The following is a 14,957-nucleotide window of genomic DNA, read 5'->3' on the forward strand; positions in this document are numbered from 1 at the left end:
ATATACGCAAATCAACGCAAATACACCGCACCTGTGGCAAATCGACGCAAATAGAGGGGTTAGTTTGAGTTGATTTGCGTTGTTGAGAGCGCTGGTTATGAGTGTGTCCACCCAGCTCAATCTCACGTCAGCTACTCCGGAGACAGACCCTAACCCTAGCTGGCTCCACCGGGGCCACCTGAGCTGACTAACGTTAACAACATTTGCTTCCCAAATCCAAAAAGCATGAAGCGGATTCCTTCAACCTCGAACTCTTTTTTATCGCGAAATTGTCGTTAAGCTCGATGTCTCCGCGACGGATGAGCATATAAACAACACACCGCTTGCAAATGAACTCCCTTCAGTGGCTAGAGACTCAGCCTTGGTATTCTTCACTCATTAGCGAACCGAATCAAGGGCTTCAATGTCCTCCTACGCGTGTTTCGCAAACAGCATTCGGAGCTTCTTCCTTTCCCTCATCTACTATATATAGTAAGTCCGTTCCTCTCTTTCCCCTCTCCTCCCCGATCTTTGCTCTCATTCAGGATACGAGCCTGGGAAAGGAGACAAACAAGCGGAACAGAAGCCAACAACATGATGATCTTCGCAACGCCGGTTGCAACCCTCAATTTTTTCACAATATTAGGAAGAGCCGTCTGAACCGCCCCGGGGTGTTGCTTTTTTCGTTCTGTCTCTTTCCATTCAGGTTTGGGACCGGGCGAAGAGGGTTGCCCCTTCGGCTGACCGGCTGTCTTTTGCCCTCTTCTCCTATCCTTCCCCTTGCTCGCTCCTCTGCGGAGGAAACGTCTGCACCGTCATGTGCTGGCGGAGCTGAGGGTTGGAAAGGGGAGGGAAGGGGCAGTCTGGGCGGTGGGGTTGGTGGTGCTTATAGTTTGGGTTTCTGAAGGGCTTTTCTGTCTGCTACCTTTGTTTGACGTGTGATCGTCCAGACTCTGATAGAGGCACTTGGCTAACTTGTATCAAGAACTTTGTTTGTAGGTTTAAGCGTCGAACGCATTGATTACGGCCACTCGGGTGTGGTCCCAGCGTGACGTTACGTACGTCCCGGATCTCGAAATTCCAACAAGCGTTTAGTTATTTTCGACAACACCATCACGCGAATTGCGAGTAGCAGGAATGGCTACTTTCTGGTTGTTAGGCCGGCAGACAGAGAATTTGATAGAGAAAATACGAGAAGACCTGACTTTGGCACATGAAGTGGTTATTGTTTACCATGGAGATAAACTACCCTCGCCGCTGTGTGGAGGACAAGCTTCACTAATCTTGATTCGCTACCCAAGGCTTTTTGAAACAACACCGCTTACACCTCTCGAATCACTCATACCTCGGGATCGTACATTCTACTCGGTTGCTACGAGAGCAGCCATCCGTTCTCCCATTCTCACGCTTCATTTCGCGAAGTGCAAATCATATCCCAGCCACTTCCTTCTTATCACCTGCTCGACCGTGAGACCGGGGTAGCCGTACGTCAGCGGCAGGAAGAAGTACCAGCAGGCGGCAACAACGACCAGGATGACGGCAGTCGCAATCCAGGCGGCCATCATGCTCTGGCCAGCGAAGCGCTCGCGGGCTGTCAGGTGGCGCTTGGGCGCCGCCGGCTTCTTGCCGGTTTTGACGGCCTGGTAGGCCAGCTCGTGCTCGACGGCGTCCTGGCTGAAGACAAACTCGACCAGGGCGCCCGTCACGAGGGTCGATGCCAGGTGCGCGGGGAGGTAGTGGTGCAAAAACAGCTGGCGGCCCATGACGTAGAAGGGGAAGTAGTGTGTTGCCCAGGCGAGGAAGAAAAAGCCCGTCGAGTTGTACAGCCGGGAGCGCGAACCTAGCCTATGGTTAGCTTGTGCTGTCCGCTGGGGAGCCGGCTCTTTTAGACACTCACGATGATCCAGGGCATCAATGCCTCGGCGCAGCGAGAACTGATCGGCCAGGACGATACCCGCATAGATTGCGAGGACGCTGCTGGCAATCCACCATCCGATGGGGTTTCCGAGGAAGTAAATCTGCTGGCGAGTGTCGTTCTGCGTCCAGAAGCTGACACCACGGAGCAGGAATGGCCACTGGTAGGGCAAGGACGCGTAAGGGTGGCTGGCCGTCAACTGGTTGTTGTGCCAGAACATGGACCGCTGCAGCTCGAACCACTTGCGCAGGAATGGCAGCGTCTTGACCTTCCTCTCGGGCTTCTCACGGCGCTTGTGATCAGCCGGGAGGGACGGAATGTCCTCAACATACCAGACATTGGAGCTGGGAGCAATTTGCTTGTTTCCGTTGATCTCCTGCTGTTTGTGGCCCCATTCTGGAAGAGGCGTGGTGTGAGTCCACATGGCAACTTTGCTGGGGTTGTGGATGAGCTTGAAGTGGCTGGAGATACTCTTAAACTCCTGACCAGACTTGCCATGTTCAATCCGGACCTCGAACAGAGTGTCGGCGGCCCGGTCGCCATATGCGTCGGCAATGGAGACGGTGGTGAACTCCTGGTTGGTAGGGTAGTACGGCGAGGCGACGTCGTGGGACAGCAGGATGGTGTCGGTGACCAGGTGGCGAAGTCTCACCAGGTCGTGGTTCTTGACATGGCGGCCAAGTTGCTGATCGTCGGCGCCGGCAGGCAGAATCTGCCAGTAGTTGTTGGTGTCGTTGAAGGGGTAGCCGGTGACTTGCTGACCCTGGCTGGAAACACGGCCGTCGTCGTACCTTAGGGGGTAGCGATCCGGGTGGCTGTGGAGATAGGCCTTTGTCTCTTTGTGCCTGAGGGTGATGGTGTCGTAATAGTCGATGGTGACGGCGTTGGCGAGCATGATGTTGTCGCTGAGCGTCTCTTGAAACTCGGGGGTCATGAAGTCATCGCCGGGCCCCGAGCGGGTGAGGATGGAGAAGTGCACCTGGAACCAGAAAAGATAGAAGAGGAAGGGCAGGATAATCAGGCCAATTGCACGAGCGGCGAAATGTTTGCTAAACTCCCGCAGGCTCAGAGCTCCCCCGGGTCTCTTAATATCCAACAGGTCCCAGAGGTCGATGGTGACGGCGGAGCCGATGGTGATGAAGGCGAACAGGCCGACGTACTTGGTGGAGATGTCGCAGGACAGGGCAAAGCCGGTCAGGATAAGCCACTTCCACCACTTTCTCGAGAAGGGCTCATGACGCAGCTTGTAGAACTTGATGTAGAAGAGCAAGCTGCAGGCCATGGCGAAGACAAGAGTGGCGTCCAGCAAAATCAGGCGCGTCTGGCCAATGTGTGCGTTGTCGAGAAGGACCAGGCCGGCGGCGACAATGCAGGCTGGCAGGCTGTATCCGGACTCCCACATGATCAAGTACACCACCGACACAGTCAGGGCGCCGAGGATGGCGGGCAAAGAGCGGAAAGCTACGTATGGGACCTTGTTGACGATGTACGAGTCGCCGATGTTGTCGAAGTGGAAGTGGCCGTCGAATCCAACCAACCAGCCCATGAAGGCGAAGAGGAGCTTGCCGAACGGGGGGTGTACGTCGAAGAAGTAGGTCCTGTTGATGTAGTAGGAGGCGAACTGTAGAATACGGGCGTTAGCAGCGCTGCCAATTGGGAGGCCATGTACAAGAGCAGGGATATGTATGAAGGCATACCTTGCCGAAGTGAACTTCATCGAAGACAACTTCGTTCGGGTGGGTGATCCCCCAGAACCTCGTGAGGAAGGCCAAGCCGGTGATGACAACGAAGACGGCCTTGTAGTCGCGCTCCGAGCCGGCCGGAACCTTGGCGGCAGCCGCTTTCACGAGCTTGTCGAGCTCGACATCTGAGGAAGCGCCATCCTTGGCGGATTTCTTGGTCGTGGGACCAACATTGCGCTGGCGCAAGGCGCCTTGGGGCGTGGTCACGGCGGCCATGGCGGGTGCACTGGGGAGTAGACGAAACATCAGTCAAAGTACGGTATCAAGGAGCAATGGACACAGAAGTAGCAAGCCAACAAGCCAGATTAGCGAGCGGCGCAACGCGAAAATCAGGTGCTTGAGGTGTCAGATCAAGCGTAGCTTGACAGCAACTTACCTCGCCAATTGCGCAGCAATGACGGCAAGACTGGAGAGGAACTCGGCCGAAAATGGAAAGCAGGGACAGAAAAAGAAAATTAAAGATAGTCGAGAAGGCGAAGATGGGTTGTGAATGAAGAATTGGGGATATATTAGATTGCGTTGCAACCCCGAAGCCTCCCTTTCACGGCAGGGCTGAATAGATGGAGGTCCATTCAGCTCCTTTTTTGGGCCGTTTGATCACGCCGCGATTTTCTGGACACCTGGCGTAACCCAGATCCGACCAGGGGGCCCAGCCGCCCCACTGCAGCAGCCAACGGTCAAAAACTCGAAATCAAGGCAAAGGTAGAGATGGTCCAAGCTCCTCCTCGTGTAGGCTGCCACGGCTGCCTTCGAGTGTCTTCGAAATACATCTCATGATAGTACGATTCAAATAGACCTGGACTGCATGAACGTCTGCATAGAATTATGTATTACACGTGTTCATTTGCTCAACGCCACCGTTCGTTACTTTTTTGGAGATGTGACTCGGCGGTCTTGCCAAGCTCGGGCCCGGGCCGGGAATTGCGGGGTTGGCCCGCCTCTAACCCCTCCTCGCCGTGGTCCGAAGAACGGAGCGGGACGGTGAAATTAACTCTCCAAAATCGCGCCGTGGAGACGTCTCCCTGTTATGATTTCCACTGCAGCCAGACGAGCTCTTTCGGTTCATTTCCTTCCGCTATCGACCAATAACAAAAAAAGAAGTTGTATACTTCGTAACATCCACACCATGTCTGCTACTCCCGTCTTCACCAAGAACGCAGCGCCGCGTAAGTAACCGACCGCAAATCAGCAGACAGCAAGTGAATCAGTTACTGACACGAGTGTAGCTGCTGGCCCCTACGTACGATTCCTTGTTCAGTTTCATGTGTCAAGGAGTCTAAGTTACAGGTCTGACCGAACCCGCAGTCCCAGGCCATCAAGACCCCCACCGCCATCTATTGCTCCGGCCAGATTCCCTGCGATGTCGAGGGCAACTTGGTAGAGGGCACCATCCAGCAGAAGACTGCGGCCTGCATTGCCAACCTCAAGGCCGTGCTCGAGGAAGCTGGCTCGTCTATCGAGAAGGTGGTCAAGGTCAATGCCTTCCTGACCGACATGGACAACTTTGCTGTGAGTGCCTTTAGGCTGCTCTCCGGCTTGCAGCGACCTCGTGGCTTGCTGACGAGATATGATACAGAGCATGAATGAGGAGTATGCAAAGTGGTTCGTCCACAAGCCCGCCCGCAGCTGTGTCGCCGTGAAGCAGCTGCCCAAGGGGGTCGACGTCGAGATCGAGTGCATTGCCCTTCCTTGAGACCCCAAAGAGGCGTCACCTTAGTGCAGAACCATAGACAACCTGGAAACCAAGGTGGAAAAGTTTGTTGCCTTTCCATGACAAGACCCTGAACACTTGGCCTCGTTACAGCTTTGTTGCCGGCTAGGTTACCCGAAGCGACCCGTGGGTAGTGGGGCCATCCGACGGTGATGACGAACGGCTCATAATCCGAACCCGCATCCAACTGATTTGCGGAAGTCCAGGCACCGGAATTGACGGCCTTGCCTTGTTATTCCCCAAGCTCAGACCCATTGCAGATGTTTCCTATCGTTTTTATTGGATTCACCAGGATATTCTAACTGTTCTTGAAATAATGTAGCCGAAATTCACGCTACATCGGTATGTTCGTTTGTTGACTGATCAGGCCGATAAAATCCATACAGCTCTGAATGCTTTCATTGGCCTACTGGGACGGAGACCTCAATCCATTGAAGACGGGCCGCGTCACCCACTTGTTTCCAGGACATCGAACGACTCGATTTCAGCCTTACACTACATCTCCGGCTAGTAACTCGCACAACTAGTTCAGGGGTCTGGCAGTTTCCAACCAGCAGCTAGCTGATCACGACACTGCGCCCATATACACAAGTTTAGCTGGCATCACACTCACGCACGCCATGCCCCCGCCAGTCCCTGTCAGTGCCAATCAGGGAGACGCCCGGCGTCCCCGGGAACCGCCCGCCCTTTACAAGGTACGCTCATCTTGCCCGAGACAGTTCAGAGTGAAGCCCCCTTGTCACCACCCATCGCCTCAAGATCACTTACATCACTCAACTCTCCCACCTCCACTCCACCTGCCTACCTCCCCACCCCATCCACCCACAGACTAGAAACTCTAACTAACGCACCGTCCTGACCAGTTGATAATGACCCCTCTGATGTTCATCTCCTTCCTTGTCTCCCTTGCCCTCGTCGACCTCCGCTACTCGGCCCTGCGGGCGCACTACCACGCCGGCCCCAGTCAATCTAGCCGCCTACCTCGCTGGCTGCACCGTCTCGTATATCGCTACCAGCCGTACCGCTATGTGACTGTGGCTGTGGACGGGCACGGCCAGCCGGTTCAGAGGGCGGCGGCGGCGGCTGGCGTTGAGGATCCCCTCGGAAGCCCTGGGAGGAGCCCCGCCAGTCCAGGCAGTCCTGGGTCGCCGGGGATCGAAGGGGAGGACTACTATCATAGCAAGCAGAGGAAGCTGATGAAGATGGAGGCTGCCGAGGCGTTTGAGATTCGGGGGTGGGTGGTGACGGTGATGGGGTTGGTGAGTATGGGTGTGTTTTGGGCGGGTTTGAAACTGGTCTGCTGGGGGTTAGGCGCTGTGAGGGTGTGGATTTATTAGGATGGATTTGGGTTGCTTCATGGTGATACCAGTTTGGAGACTGTTGAATTTGGTATATAGCAGGGATTTGGATGGTCTCTGTTTGGTACTCTAGACTGGATGCTGTTAGTTCTAAAGGGAATAGCTGGAGTGATGTGTTTGGCAGGCAGGCAGGCAGGGTATTGTTCCTACTGAAGATGACGTTCAGGTCTTGCAAACTCAAGTGTTCCATACATATACAGAGCGATTCATTCAGGTTCTTGAAGTACGTCAGATGTCCAGTGTTCAAGCCTGCTTAGGCTCATCTGAGCGACGCCAGATGTAATTCATTTGCCAATGCCCCTTTCCAAGCCCCTCGACCCAATTCTCACCGGCCTCCTTGAACCCTGCCGCCTCATACAATCTCCTAGCCACGGTCAGGTCACTCAGTGTTGACAACTGGCACTCATGGAAGTTGGTCTCCCTCACGAACTCCATCGCAGTTTCGAAGAGCTTCTTGCCGACACCCAAGCCCCTGGTTGACTCATCGACAATGAAGAAACGTAGGCGAGCCACGCCATCCATCTTGGAGCATTCGCCGTCAATGTACACCGCTCCGACTATCCGCTCCGTGACAGTGCCCTGAGAATCCCGCGTGGGTGTCGTGGAAACGGCCGACCAGACCTGGTTCATTGGCTTGTTGAGTCGCGCCAGCAGGTCACCCAGCGCCTGGGAGAAGACGGCCTCGCATTCTCGGCCCCATCCGTATCTCGGGTAATAACAGTCCATGTGCATCTCGAGAGTGCGGGCGAGGATGCTAGGGCGGTAGCCAGGGACAATGGTGATGACGGCAGGCTGTGCTGGGGCCTCTGGGTTCTCCGATAGAGTCATGGCAGAGGTGACTCGAACGGGCCGCACCGCATCCTTAACTGGCCCTGCCTCAGCGAGAGGATCCGTAGAAGGAGGAAACACGTTTGAGGTGGACATGCTCGGGTGCGAGTCTCGGTGTCAGTGGTCCGGTTCTTTCAGGCGAGAAGTCCCGTTGTTAGGGGGGTTGTGGTTTCGAGGATGTAGGTGGGAAATCATTTGGGCGGTTGCAGTTTCGAGAACTCATCCTTATCAGGGGCCATTAATTTAATGTTGCTTGAATGTCTGCAACAAACGTTCGATATGACTCACCCGATTCTCAAGGTGGCTTCCGTCCTGCATCCTCTTTCGGGAACTGCTCGGCAAATGCGATCAAAAAATCGAGCCATGTCTGAGCAGCTTGTGAAAGACTTGACTGTCATCGCCCCAAAAACCAGCCTATAGGCCAGCATAAGAATACGGCGACGTATCTGCCAATCCAATATTTCTTCGCCTTATCTGAAAGGGTGTGAGAACAACTTGCCTTCCAGCAACCTGACGCAGCCTCCAAGCAGAAACAGGGCAGTTTGAGAAACAATGACACTTCATTGTCCTGGCTGCAAGGTGGAAAGACTTGTTCGACTTGGCTCGTGGAGGAGGAAGAGAAGCAGAACAAGAAACGAAGGAAGAAGAATGGGGGCTTTATACGATTTCGTACCTTCCTTCTTTGCACGCATGAGCCACTGCTCCTTCCTATCAGATTTATTGATAGTTACCTTAATATCACCTCCCAGAGTGCAGGAAGTCGCGACGGGAGTCGCTTCTAATACTTCGCAATGCGCACACCGGTCACTCACTGCAATGGATTCTTGGCTGCCGATTTTAGTCCGGTCGATGTGATTCATCAACGAACCGCAATGACCTCGGCCTCCTTCAACGCAGCGCCGGAGCGAATACGGGTAGCGCTGAGGCAGGTTTGAAGTTGAGAAACAGCATCTCGTCCATGATCGGGCCGGGACCTGTGCAGTCGATTCAAGACACTCGGCTCTGGCTGACTACACCTCTCAGCATGGTCACCGCAGAGCACTGCTCCCGGACCAATTCCCTTCGTACAGGCGGCTGATCCAAACCAGGTCGCACCACTCTCGGATCTCGAATCTTGAGGCGGAGGGCGGATGGAATGGAGCAATGGTTCAGCCGGGCAGATCATGAGATGCTCCCGGGAGGTCCACCCTCGGCGTTGGTCCTACCCGAGCCCGCTCATCGCTCATTGGTCAAATCTCACGGGGCCGGAGCGTCAGGATTGCTCCGCTTGCGACCGCAATATACCACCCTTCCAGGGGCTCATGTCCGCGGGCCCAGAGGTCATGAACCTCTCTCTTCTCTGCAGAGATGACCGTGGTGAAGCACGAAAGCAGATCAAGCCGCCTGACAACGCAGTTCTTTAGTTAATCCAACCAGAAGAAGTCTCATAGGCTTCCTGAAGGTGTTGCAAAGCTCATTCTCCTAATCCCGTTTCCTTGTATTATTTATCCTTCTGCGCTGTGCCACCGACGCTGGCGTCGGCTATGGTGTCATCAGCGACACCGACCGACCGCAAGTTCGACTTGTAGCTCCGCTATACCAAAGGAAGGTCTTGTCTCAGCACAAGATCATCCCGTCAGAGCCCTCTCCCCGCCCACGCCTTATTCACCCGTTCGTCATGTTTCGATTTCGCCTCGCATTAGCCGTCTCCCTTGGTGGCGCATACATGGTGTCTTCAAGTCGAATCCCACAATGGCCGCAGCCCAGCTTTCTGGCTGCCTTCGCAGCTCTGATGGGCCTCCAGTTCTTCGCATGGGTCTTCTATATCGTTATACTCTGGCCGAAGCTCCTCTCGCCCCTCCGGGTTCTCCCGGAACCGACTGGGAATTCATGGTTCATGGGCCAGTTCAACACCATCATGCGTGATCCCACAGGGTCGCCCATGTTGCGGTGGTATGCATATCTTCACCCTTATTCGCTCGAGTCCGGCCATTCTGTATTCAGTCCGCTGACAATCTGTACAGGATCAACTCCATTCCAAACAATGGCCTTATCCGGTACCTTGGGCCATTCAACCTGGAGAGAATCTTTGTCACTTCTCCCAAGGCCCTTGCCGAGGTCCTTGTCACCAAAAATTACGACTTTGTGAAGCCCGATCAAGTCCGACACTCAATCGGCCGTATTCTAGGAATCGGCATTCTCCTGGCCGAGGGCGATGAGCACAAAGTACAAAGGAAAAACCTCCTCCCGGCCTTTGCCTTCCGCCACATCAAGGATCTCTACCCGGTCTTCTGGGACAAGGCGCGTGAAGGCGTGCAAGCCCTGACGGAGCATATCATGCAGGATGCTGCACAGTCAACTGACTCTGAGAAGCAGACGGCCGTCGTTGAGATTGGCAGCTGGGCCTCGCGCATGACTCTTGACATTATTGGCGTCGCTGGCCTCGGCCGTGACTTTGACGCCATCAAGAACCCAAACAACCGGCTCACTCAAGCCTACGGGCATGTTTTTCGGCCAAGCCGGCAGGCGCGTTTCCTCCAGCTGCTTTCTGTCCTCATGTCTCCCAAAGTTGTCGCATGGCTGCCCGTCAAACGCAACGAAGACATCGGGACCGCGGCCCGCATGATCCGAGCCGAGTGCGCTGAGATCATCAAGGAGAAGAAGCAGAAGCTAGCTCAGAAGGAGTTGAATGACGTGGACATCCTGTCAGTAGCAATCGAGTCGGGCGGCTTCACCGACGAGAACCTCGTCGATCAGCTCATGACGTTCCTCGCGGCGGGCCACGAGACCACGGCCTCGGCCATGACTTGGGCCGTATACCTGCTCTCCAAGCACCCCGAGGTACAGGCCAGGCTGCGCGCCGAGGTCCGCGAGCACCTACCGTCTGTCTCCATCGGATATAGCGGCTCAACGGTATCGAGCGTCGACATTGACCGAATGCCGTACCTCAACGCCGTGTGCAACGAGGTCCTCCGCTACTTCGGCCCCGTGCCCCTGACGCTCCGCAAGGCCGTGTGTGACACGAGCATCCAGGGGCAGTTTGTCCCCAAGGGCACCCAGATCATGATTGTGCCCTGGGCCATCAACCGGTGCGAGGCTTTCTGGGGCGAGGACGCGCAGTCCTTCAATCCGGAGCGCTGGATGCCCAAGTCGGACGCAGACAACAAGCATAATGCTGCCAGTGGAGGCGCCACGAGCAACTACGCCTTCATGACCTTCCTGCACGGGCCCCGCAGCTGCATCGGCCAGTCGTTCGCCAAGGCCGAGTTTGCCTGTCTGCTGGCGGCGTGGGTGGGCCGGTTTGGCATGGAGCTGCACAACAAGGAGGAGATGGACGAGTCCAAGATTGAAATCCGGGGCGGCGTGACGGCAAGGCCTGCGAAGGGCATGTACATTAAGATGACGGTTTTGAATGGGTGGTGAGCTGAAGCGCGGTTATGAGTTGGAAAAGTTTTGGTTAGATTTTCTTGCAATGTGAATCTGCTTTAAAGCTCATAGTGATCGTGCTCTCCAGCGGTGGGTCAAGGAGATGCTCTGCCCCTCCAAAACAGAGGTGGTAACAGTGTTAAGCAAAGGAAAGGCGGAGTGGACGGATTGCAGGACAGAGAAGAAAGCACCAGCCAGACCAGTATTCATCCCTGACTCCGGTCTGTTTGAGATGGGTCGGACAAAGTAAGTAGCGGACCTCCGTTGTTTGTAGGTTTGAGTAGCAACTTAAAAACATTGACTCGGTGATGCTCAGCTAGGACTCAAGTCGTCTTCTGAAACGGGAAACATCCGTGCCCAGGCCTTTCCCTACCCCCGCCCCCACAAACATCCATTTCCCCACCCATCCCGCCGTGGTGGGAGTCAAGTCAAGGACGGGATTGCGATAGGTGCGAGTCCACGCAAGGCCTCACGGACAATGTTTGGTCTCCAGAGTTCCTGTGCACGTGTACGTCCATGGCTGCTCTGGGTTCAGCTGGCCGTTGCGCAACACAAGCAAGGCACGGCCAATCCGTAGTACAGACCTTCTTGGCCCCTCACACGCCTGTTCCTGAATCCAAGGTGTTCTTGACCCCGCCGTCCTTACCTCACCCTGCTCTGCCACGACGGCACCGAATTTGCCCAGTTCCGCTATCCCTGGGTTTGTGAGGTGCCGCGTAGGGGATCGGGATCACATCCCTTGACTGAAGGCTCAGCCGTCCTTCACCGCAAGGTTGAGTGTGTTACACCGAGGGGCTTGAGGTCAAGCAGTGAGGGTGACTTCGGTGAGACGGGTGGGTGAGAAAAACGATGTAGACCAGCTTAAAAGCATGCAAGTGTGGCCGTTAACCATCTACATTGGGAAATCATGCTGTATCAGTGGTACGAAAGGCCGGATGCCAGCCTGCGGGATGGTATCATGACAAAAATGTCGCCAGATCCAGACTCCTCATTCCTCATCCCTTATCCCAAACTCAACGCCCCAGCCTGATTCCATGTCCACCCTCCGGGCCCTTTCCGTGTAACCAGATCATAGAAACGCCAGCCCGTCTCCTGTAGGCAGGTAGGTAGGTAGGTAGGTAGCCACAGGCCCATATTAATAATACAAGTACAATAACACATCAATCACCCAAGAACAATCTACTCCTCTGAGGCACAGAAAGCAAAGAAGAAAATCACCGCCACGTCCCATGTATCCTGGCGCGGCGATGACTGGTCCTTTTGAGCCCGACATCCCCGTTAATCATGAGGCTCTTCCACCGCCTGCCAACGCTACCGCGGTCCTTGCCCAGGCTGCGGGCGCAGTCCTGCCAGTCCGACTTGGTCAGCTTGAGCTTCTCGAGCACCAGCTCGACCAGGATGCGGTCCTCCTCGGTGCTCCACGTCTCGCCGTCCGCCTCCACCACCACCTCGGTGCCTTGCTTGTGCGCGTCCTCGCTGAGGGTCTCGGGAACGCTGTTGCTGTAGTCGGAAGAAAAGGACGAATGTAGGCTGTGGTAATCGGATCGGTCCAGGCCGAGCGGGAGGACTTCGGGCGCGATGCGCGAGCGCTTGGGTGTGTGCAGGGCTAGGCTGTTGTTGTTGTTGTGGGATTCGGTTTCTTGGTTATCGTGCCCCGGGTCCAGGACGCTGTCGGGTACTCGCTCGTGTTGCTCCATGTCGCTGTCGTCTCCGTTCTGGTTGTACCGTCCCATGTCGTCTTCTACCGCGCGCCGGCGCTTATTGGGGCCCCTTGGTGGCTGCTGCGCGACGGCCACGGTGCGTTTCACGATGCGCTTCCTTGCCGGGCCGTAATCGCCCGTTGTGCTTGTTGTGTCGGCCTTGCGCGAGCGCAGGCGTAGTTTAAGCGGGGATGGTGCATGCGCCAGTGGAGGGCTGGGCAATTGGGGGTGCGACGAAGCTGGAGGGGTGACGGGCTCTTGTGCGACGGCTGACGGTGGCGCCGGATTGGCGAGGAGAGATTGTAGGGATCGACAAGTTGAGAAGATGTTGCCGATGGCTGTCTGTGTCGAGAGCTGGGGAGGGCTTCCTGGTGGGGAAGCGAGAAGCGCCGACTGCAGACGAGTCAAGGGCGGCGTCTGCGAGGAGTCGCACGGCAGAGCCGACGGCAGCGCCGACGGCAGCAACATGGCGGGTGTTCGCTCTCGAGTTCGACACGCGAATTATTGTCAGTATGTGATCGTAGAGCAGGCGTTAGGAGGTGACTGTGAGACGCGGCGCGGTTTGGTTGCGGCCAGAATAGGTTGTGCGCCTGGAACTGGGTTGTTTGCGATCAGCCGTGAGTAATGCGCCGTTGGCTGTGGACAAGGTTGGAGAACGGTCGCAGAAGCCAACGATAGAAACAAGTTCGCTGCAGCTGATAGCGATGTCGATCTGATAATCTCGTCAAAAGCAGCGACGATGCGTGCGATCGCAAGACTGCGTGTAGTGCGCAAGTGGTGCGAGGTGTGGGCGCAGACCGTGAAAAGGTGAAGAGGAAATCCTCCACTCGGGGTCCCAGAGAGGCGACCAGAGGAATAATGCGCCTAATAAGAGCAGGTCCTGGCCTAGCCGGTGCGCTAAAAGTGGGCCACATGACGGATGGACAGGGCATCCCAGGTAATGCGCAGACCGGGCTGACCAATGACGATCAACCTGGGCGACGCAGGTGCCCCTCTTTCGGCTCGCCCCACCGTTCCCTCTCATGCAAGCACTTAACGGAGAATTGACAAATATGGGCGCCCTTCTTCTTTCAAGCTCCTCGTTGCTGCGGGAGACGCACAGTATGAGGCATCTCAGCCAATGTCTGCGATGGATGTCTCCCACGTACCTACCCTTGAGCATCAACCCCTGTCCCCGGCAGTCGATCGGGAAGCCGGTGGGGTGATAATGCCACCACAGGCAGATGCCAGAGAAGCACAGATTGTGAAAAAAAGCATGTTTCATGATTCATCTTTCTCTTCTCCCTTTGCAGTTTCTACTCATTGCTTCGCCTAGTCACCGGCAAACGAGTGACATTGCACTTGAAAAGTCAAACCTGCATACGATTGTCTGGGGCCTCCCTCACTTCCTTCTACATAGATTGGTGGGTAGGAGTAAGGTACCTGGTCTGCCGGCTCGCCCGGGTCGTGGGTTATATCCCAGCTTTTTCTACGAGGTGGTCAGCCTGGTTTGCCCTCCCACTTGCGTCACCTTGCATCGTCACAAAGAAGTTAACGAAACTGCTTCTAGGAGTGCTATTCCGAGCGCACATAGAAAGCACTCCTATCTATTTCTGGCTGCCTGTTTGCCCGCCTGGAACACACGAGACATTCAGCTCCTACGTCAGTTCAGTTCTATCTATGCACTGTGCCTTTTGCTCTTTGCTTTTCGCCCGCGAGTCGTCCGGTTGGCGCATATGAAACACGAGGCCAGGGCAGTAAGGCGCAACTGCTGATCATGACGAGGCTCACGTCATGATCTTGAGAAGGGCGGGAGCAGTAGCCCGGCGGGTTGGTTCGCCAGGTCCGTGTCCTGGTGACACAGAACGAGGCTTGCCAAGCGGTTTGGAAATGCAGGAACAGGAAGGATGGCCAGTCACTAACGAATCTATTACTCCCATCTAGTACGTGATCGTCTTGTTCAGGGCATGGTGGGTGTTCTCCGTTTGTCGAGCTTTGGCTTGTACAAAGTAGGTAAAGACCAGTCTTGATGCCGGGTAGCTCGAGAAACTCTTTCCTTGGCTCTCAACGGAGTAATCTAGAGTGACTCGAGAGTGGTCGGGAGCTTGGCTTTGAAGTCAAGCACACCACTGCAGGAATCCCAGAACATTGGAAGTCGTCTGTATTTGGCTTTCTTCAATGTGTGGTGCAGTCATACGTCATGTAACCGGTCCTGACACCACGACGGGCTTTGCGGTGTCCCAACTATCCGCCTCACACCCAGTTGCTTCGCGGGGCAGACTTGGAGAGAGGCGGGCGAGAGGTGGGCGAGAAAAGGCAGTGGGCGGGAAACGCGTCGTC

General features: G+C 55.5%; 6 protein-coding genes across 6 annotated transcripts; 3 read left to right on the forward strand and 3 right to left on the reverse strand.

Moving 5' to 3' along the window:
- Positions 1–1,179: 1,179 nt before the first annotated feature.
- On the reverse strand, positions 1,180–3,864 carry N657DRAFT_638664 (glycosyltransferase family 39 protein). The gene is made up of 3 exons (XM_062791639.1): positions 3,592–3,864; positions 1,877–3,515; positions 1,180–1,819 (listed from the first exon to the last, which is right to left on the reverse strand). The coding sequence occupies exons 1-3, from the start codon at positions 3,850–3,852 to the stop codon at positions 1,389–1,391; spliced, it is 2,331 nt and encodes a 776-aa protein (XP_062652008.1). The 5' UTR covers positions 3,853–3,864; the 3' UTR covers positions 1,180–1,388.
- Positions 3,865–4,685: 821 nt separating this feature from the next.
- N657DRAFT_638665 (YjgF-like protein) lies at positions 4,686–5,394 on the forward strand. Its single transcript, XM_062791640.1, has 4 exons — positions 4,686–4,802; positions 4,863–4,876; positions 4,942–5,145; positions 5,213–5,394. The coding sequence occupies exons 1-4, from the start codon at positions 4,763–4,765 to the stop codon at positions 5,327–5,329; spliced, it is 375 nt and encodes a 124-aa protein (XP_062652009.1). The 5' UTR covers positions 4,686–4,762; the 3' UTR covers positions 5,330–5,394.
- A 573-nt stretch (positions 5,395–5,967) lies between these two features.
- Positions 5,968–6,684, forward strand: N657DRAFT_561766 (uncharacterized protein; the record flags this gene model as incomplete). The annotated part of the gene is made up of 3 exons (XM_062788081.1): positions 5,968–6,042; positions 6,211–6,387; positions 6,442–6,684. 3 exons carry the CDS (start codon positions 5,968–5,970, stop codon positions 6,682–6,684), a joined length of 495 nt encoding a protein of 164 aa, XP_062652010.1.
- Positions 6,685–6,816: 132 nt separating this feature from the next.
- Positions 6,817–8,042, reverse strand: N657DRAFT_9218 (acyl-CoA N-acyltransferase). Its single transcript, XM_062797594.1, has 2 exons — positions 7,822–8,042; positions 6,817–7,757 (listed from the first exon to the last, which is right to left on the reverse strand). The coding sequence occupies exon 2, from the start codon at positions 7,627–7,629 to the stop codon at positions 6,949–6,951; it is 681 nt and encodes a 226-aa protein (XP_062652011.1). The 5' UTR covers positions 7,630–7,757; positions 7,822–8,042; the 3' UTR covers positions 6,817–6,948.
- An 805-nt stretch (positions 8,043–8,847) lies between these two features.
- Positions 8,848–11,244, forward strand: N657DRAFT_607396 (cytochrome P450). The gene is made up of 2 exons (XM_062790243.1): positions 8,848–9,465; positions 9,537–11,244. The coding sequence occupies exons 1-2, from the start codon at positions 9,191–9,193 to the stop codon at positions 10,933–10,935; spliced, it is 1,674 nt and encodes a 557-aa protein (XP_062652012.1). The 5' UTR covers positions 8,848–9,190; the 3' UTR covers positions 10,936–11,244.
- A 908-nt stretch (positions 11,245–12,152) lies between these two features.
- N657DRAFT_531846 (uncharacterized protein) lies at positions 12,153–13,076 on the reverse strand (the record flags this gene model as incomplete). The annotated part of the gene is made up of 1 exon (XM_062787731.1): positions 12,153–13,076. A coding segment is annotated over one exon (924 nt), but the record flags the coding sequence as incomplete, so codon positions are not given.
- Between the last annotated feature and the right edge of the window lie 1,881 nt (positions 13,077–14,957).

Source organism: Parathielavia appendiculata, assembly GCF_033297405.1.
Source record: "Parathielavia appendiculata strain CBS 731.68 unplaced genomic scaffold N657scaffold_1, whole genome shotgun sequence".
In the NCBI taxonomy this organism is placed as follows: domain Eukaryota; kingdom Fungi; phylum Ascomycota; class Sordariomycetes; order Sordariales; family Chaetomiaceae; genus Parathielavia; species Parathielavia appendiculata.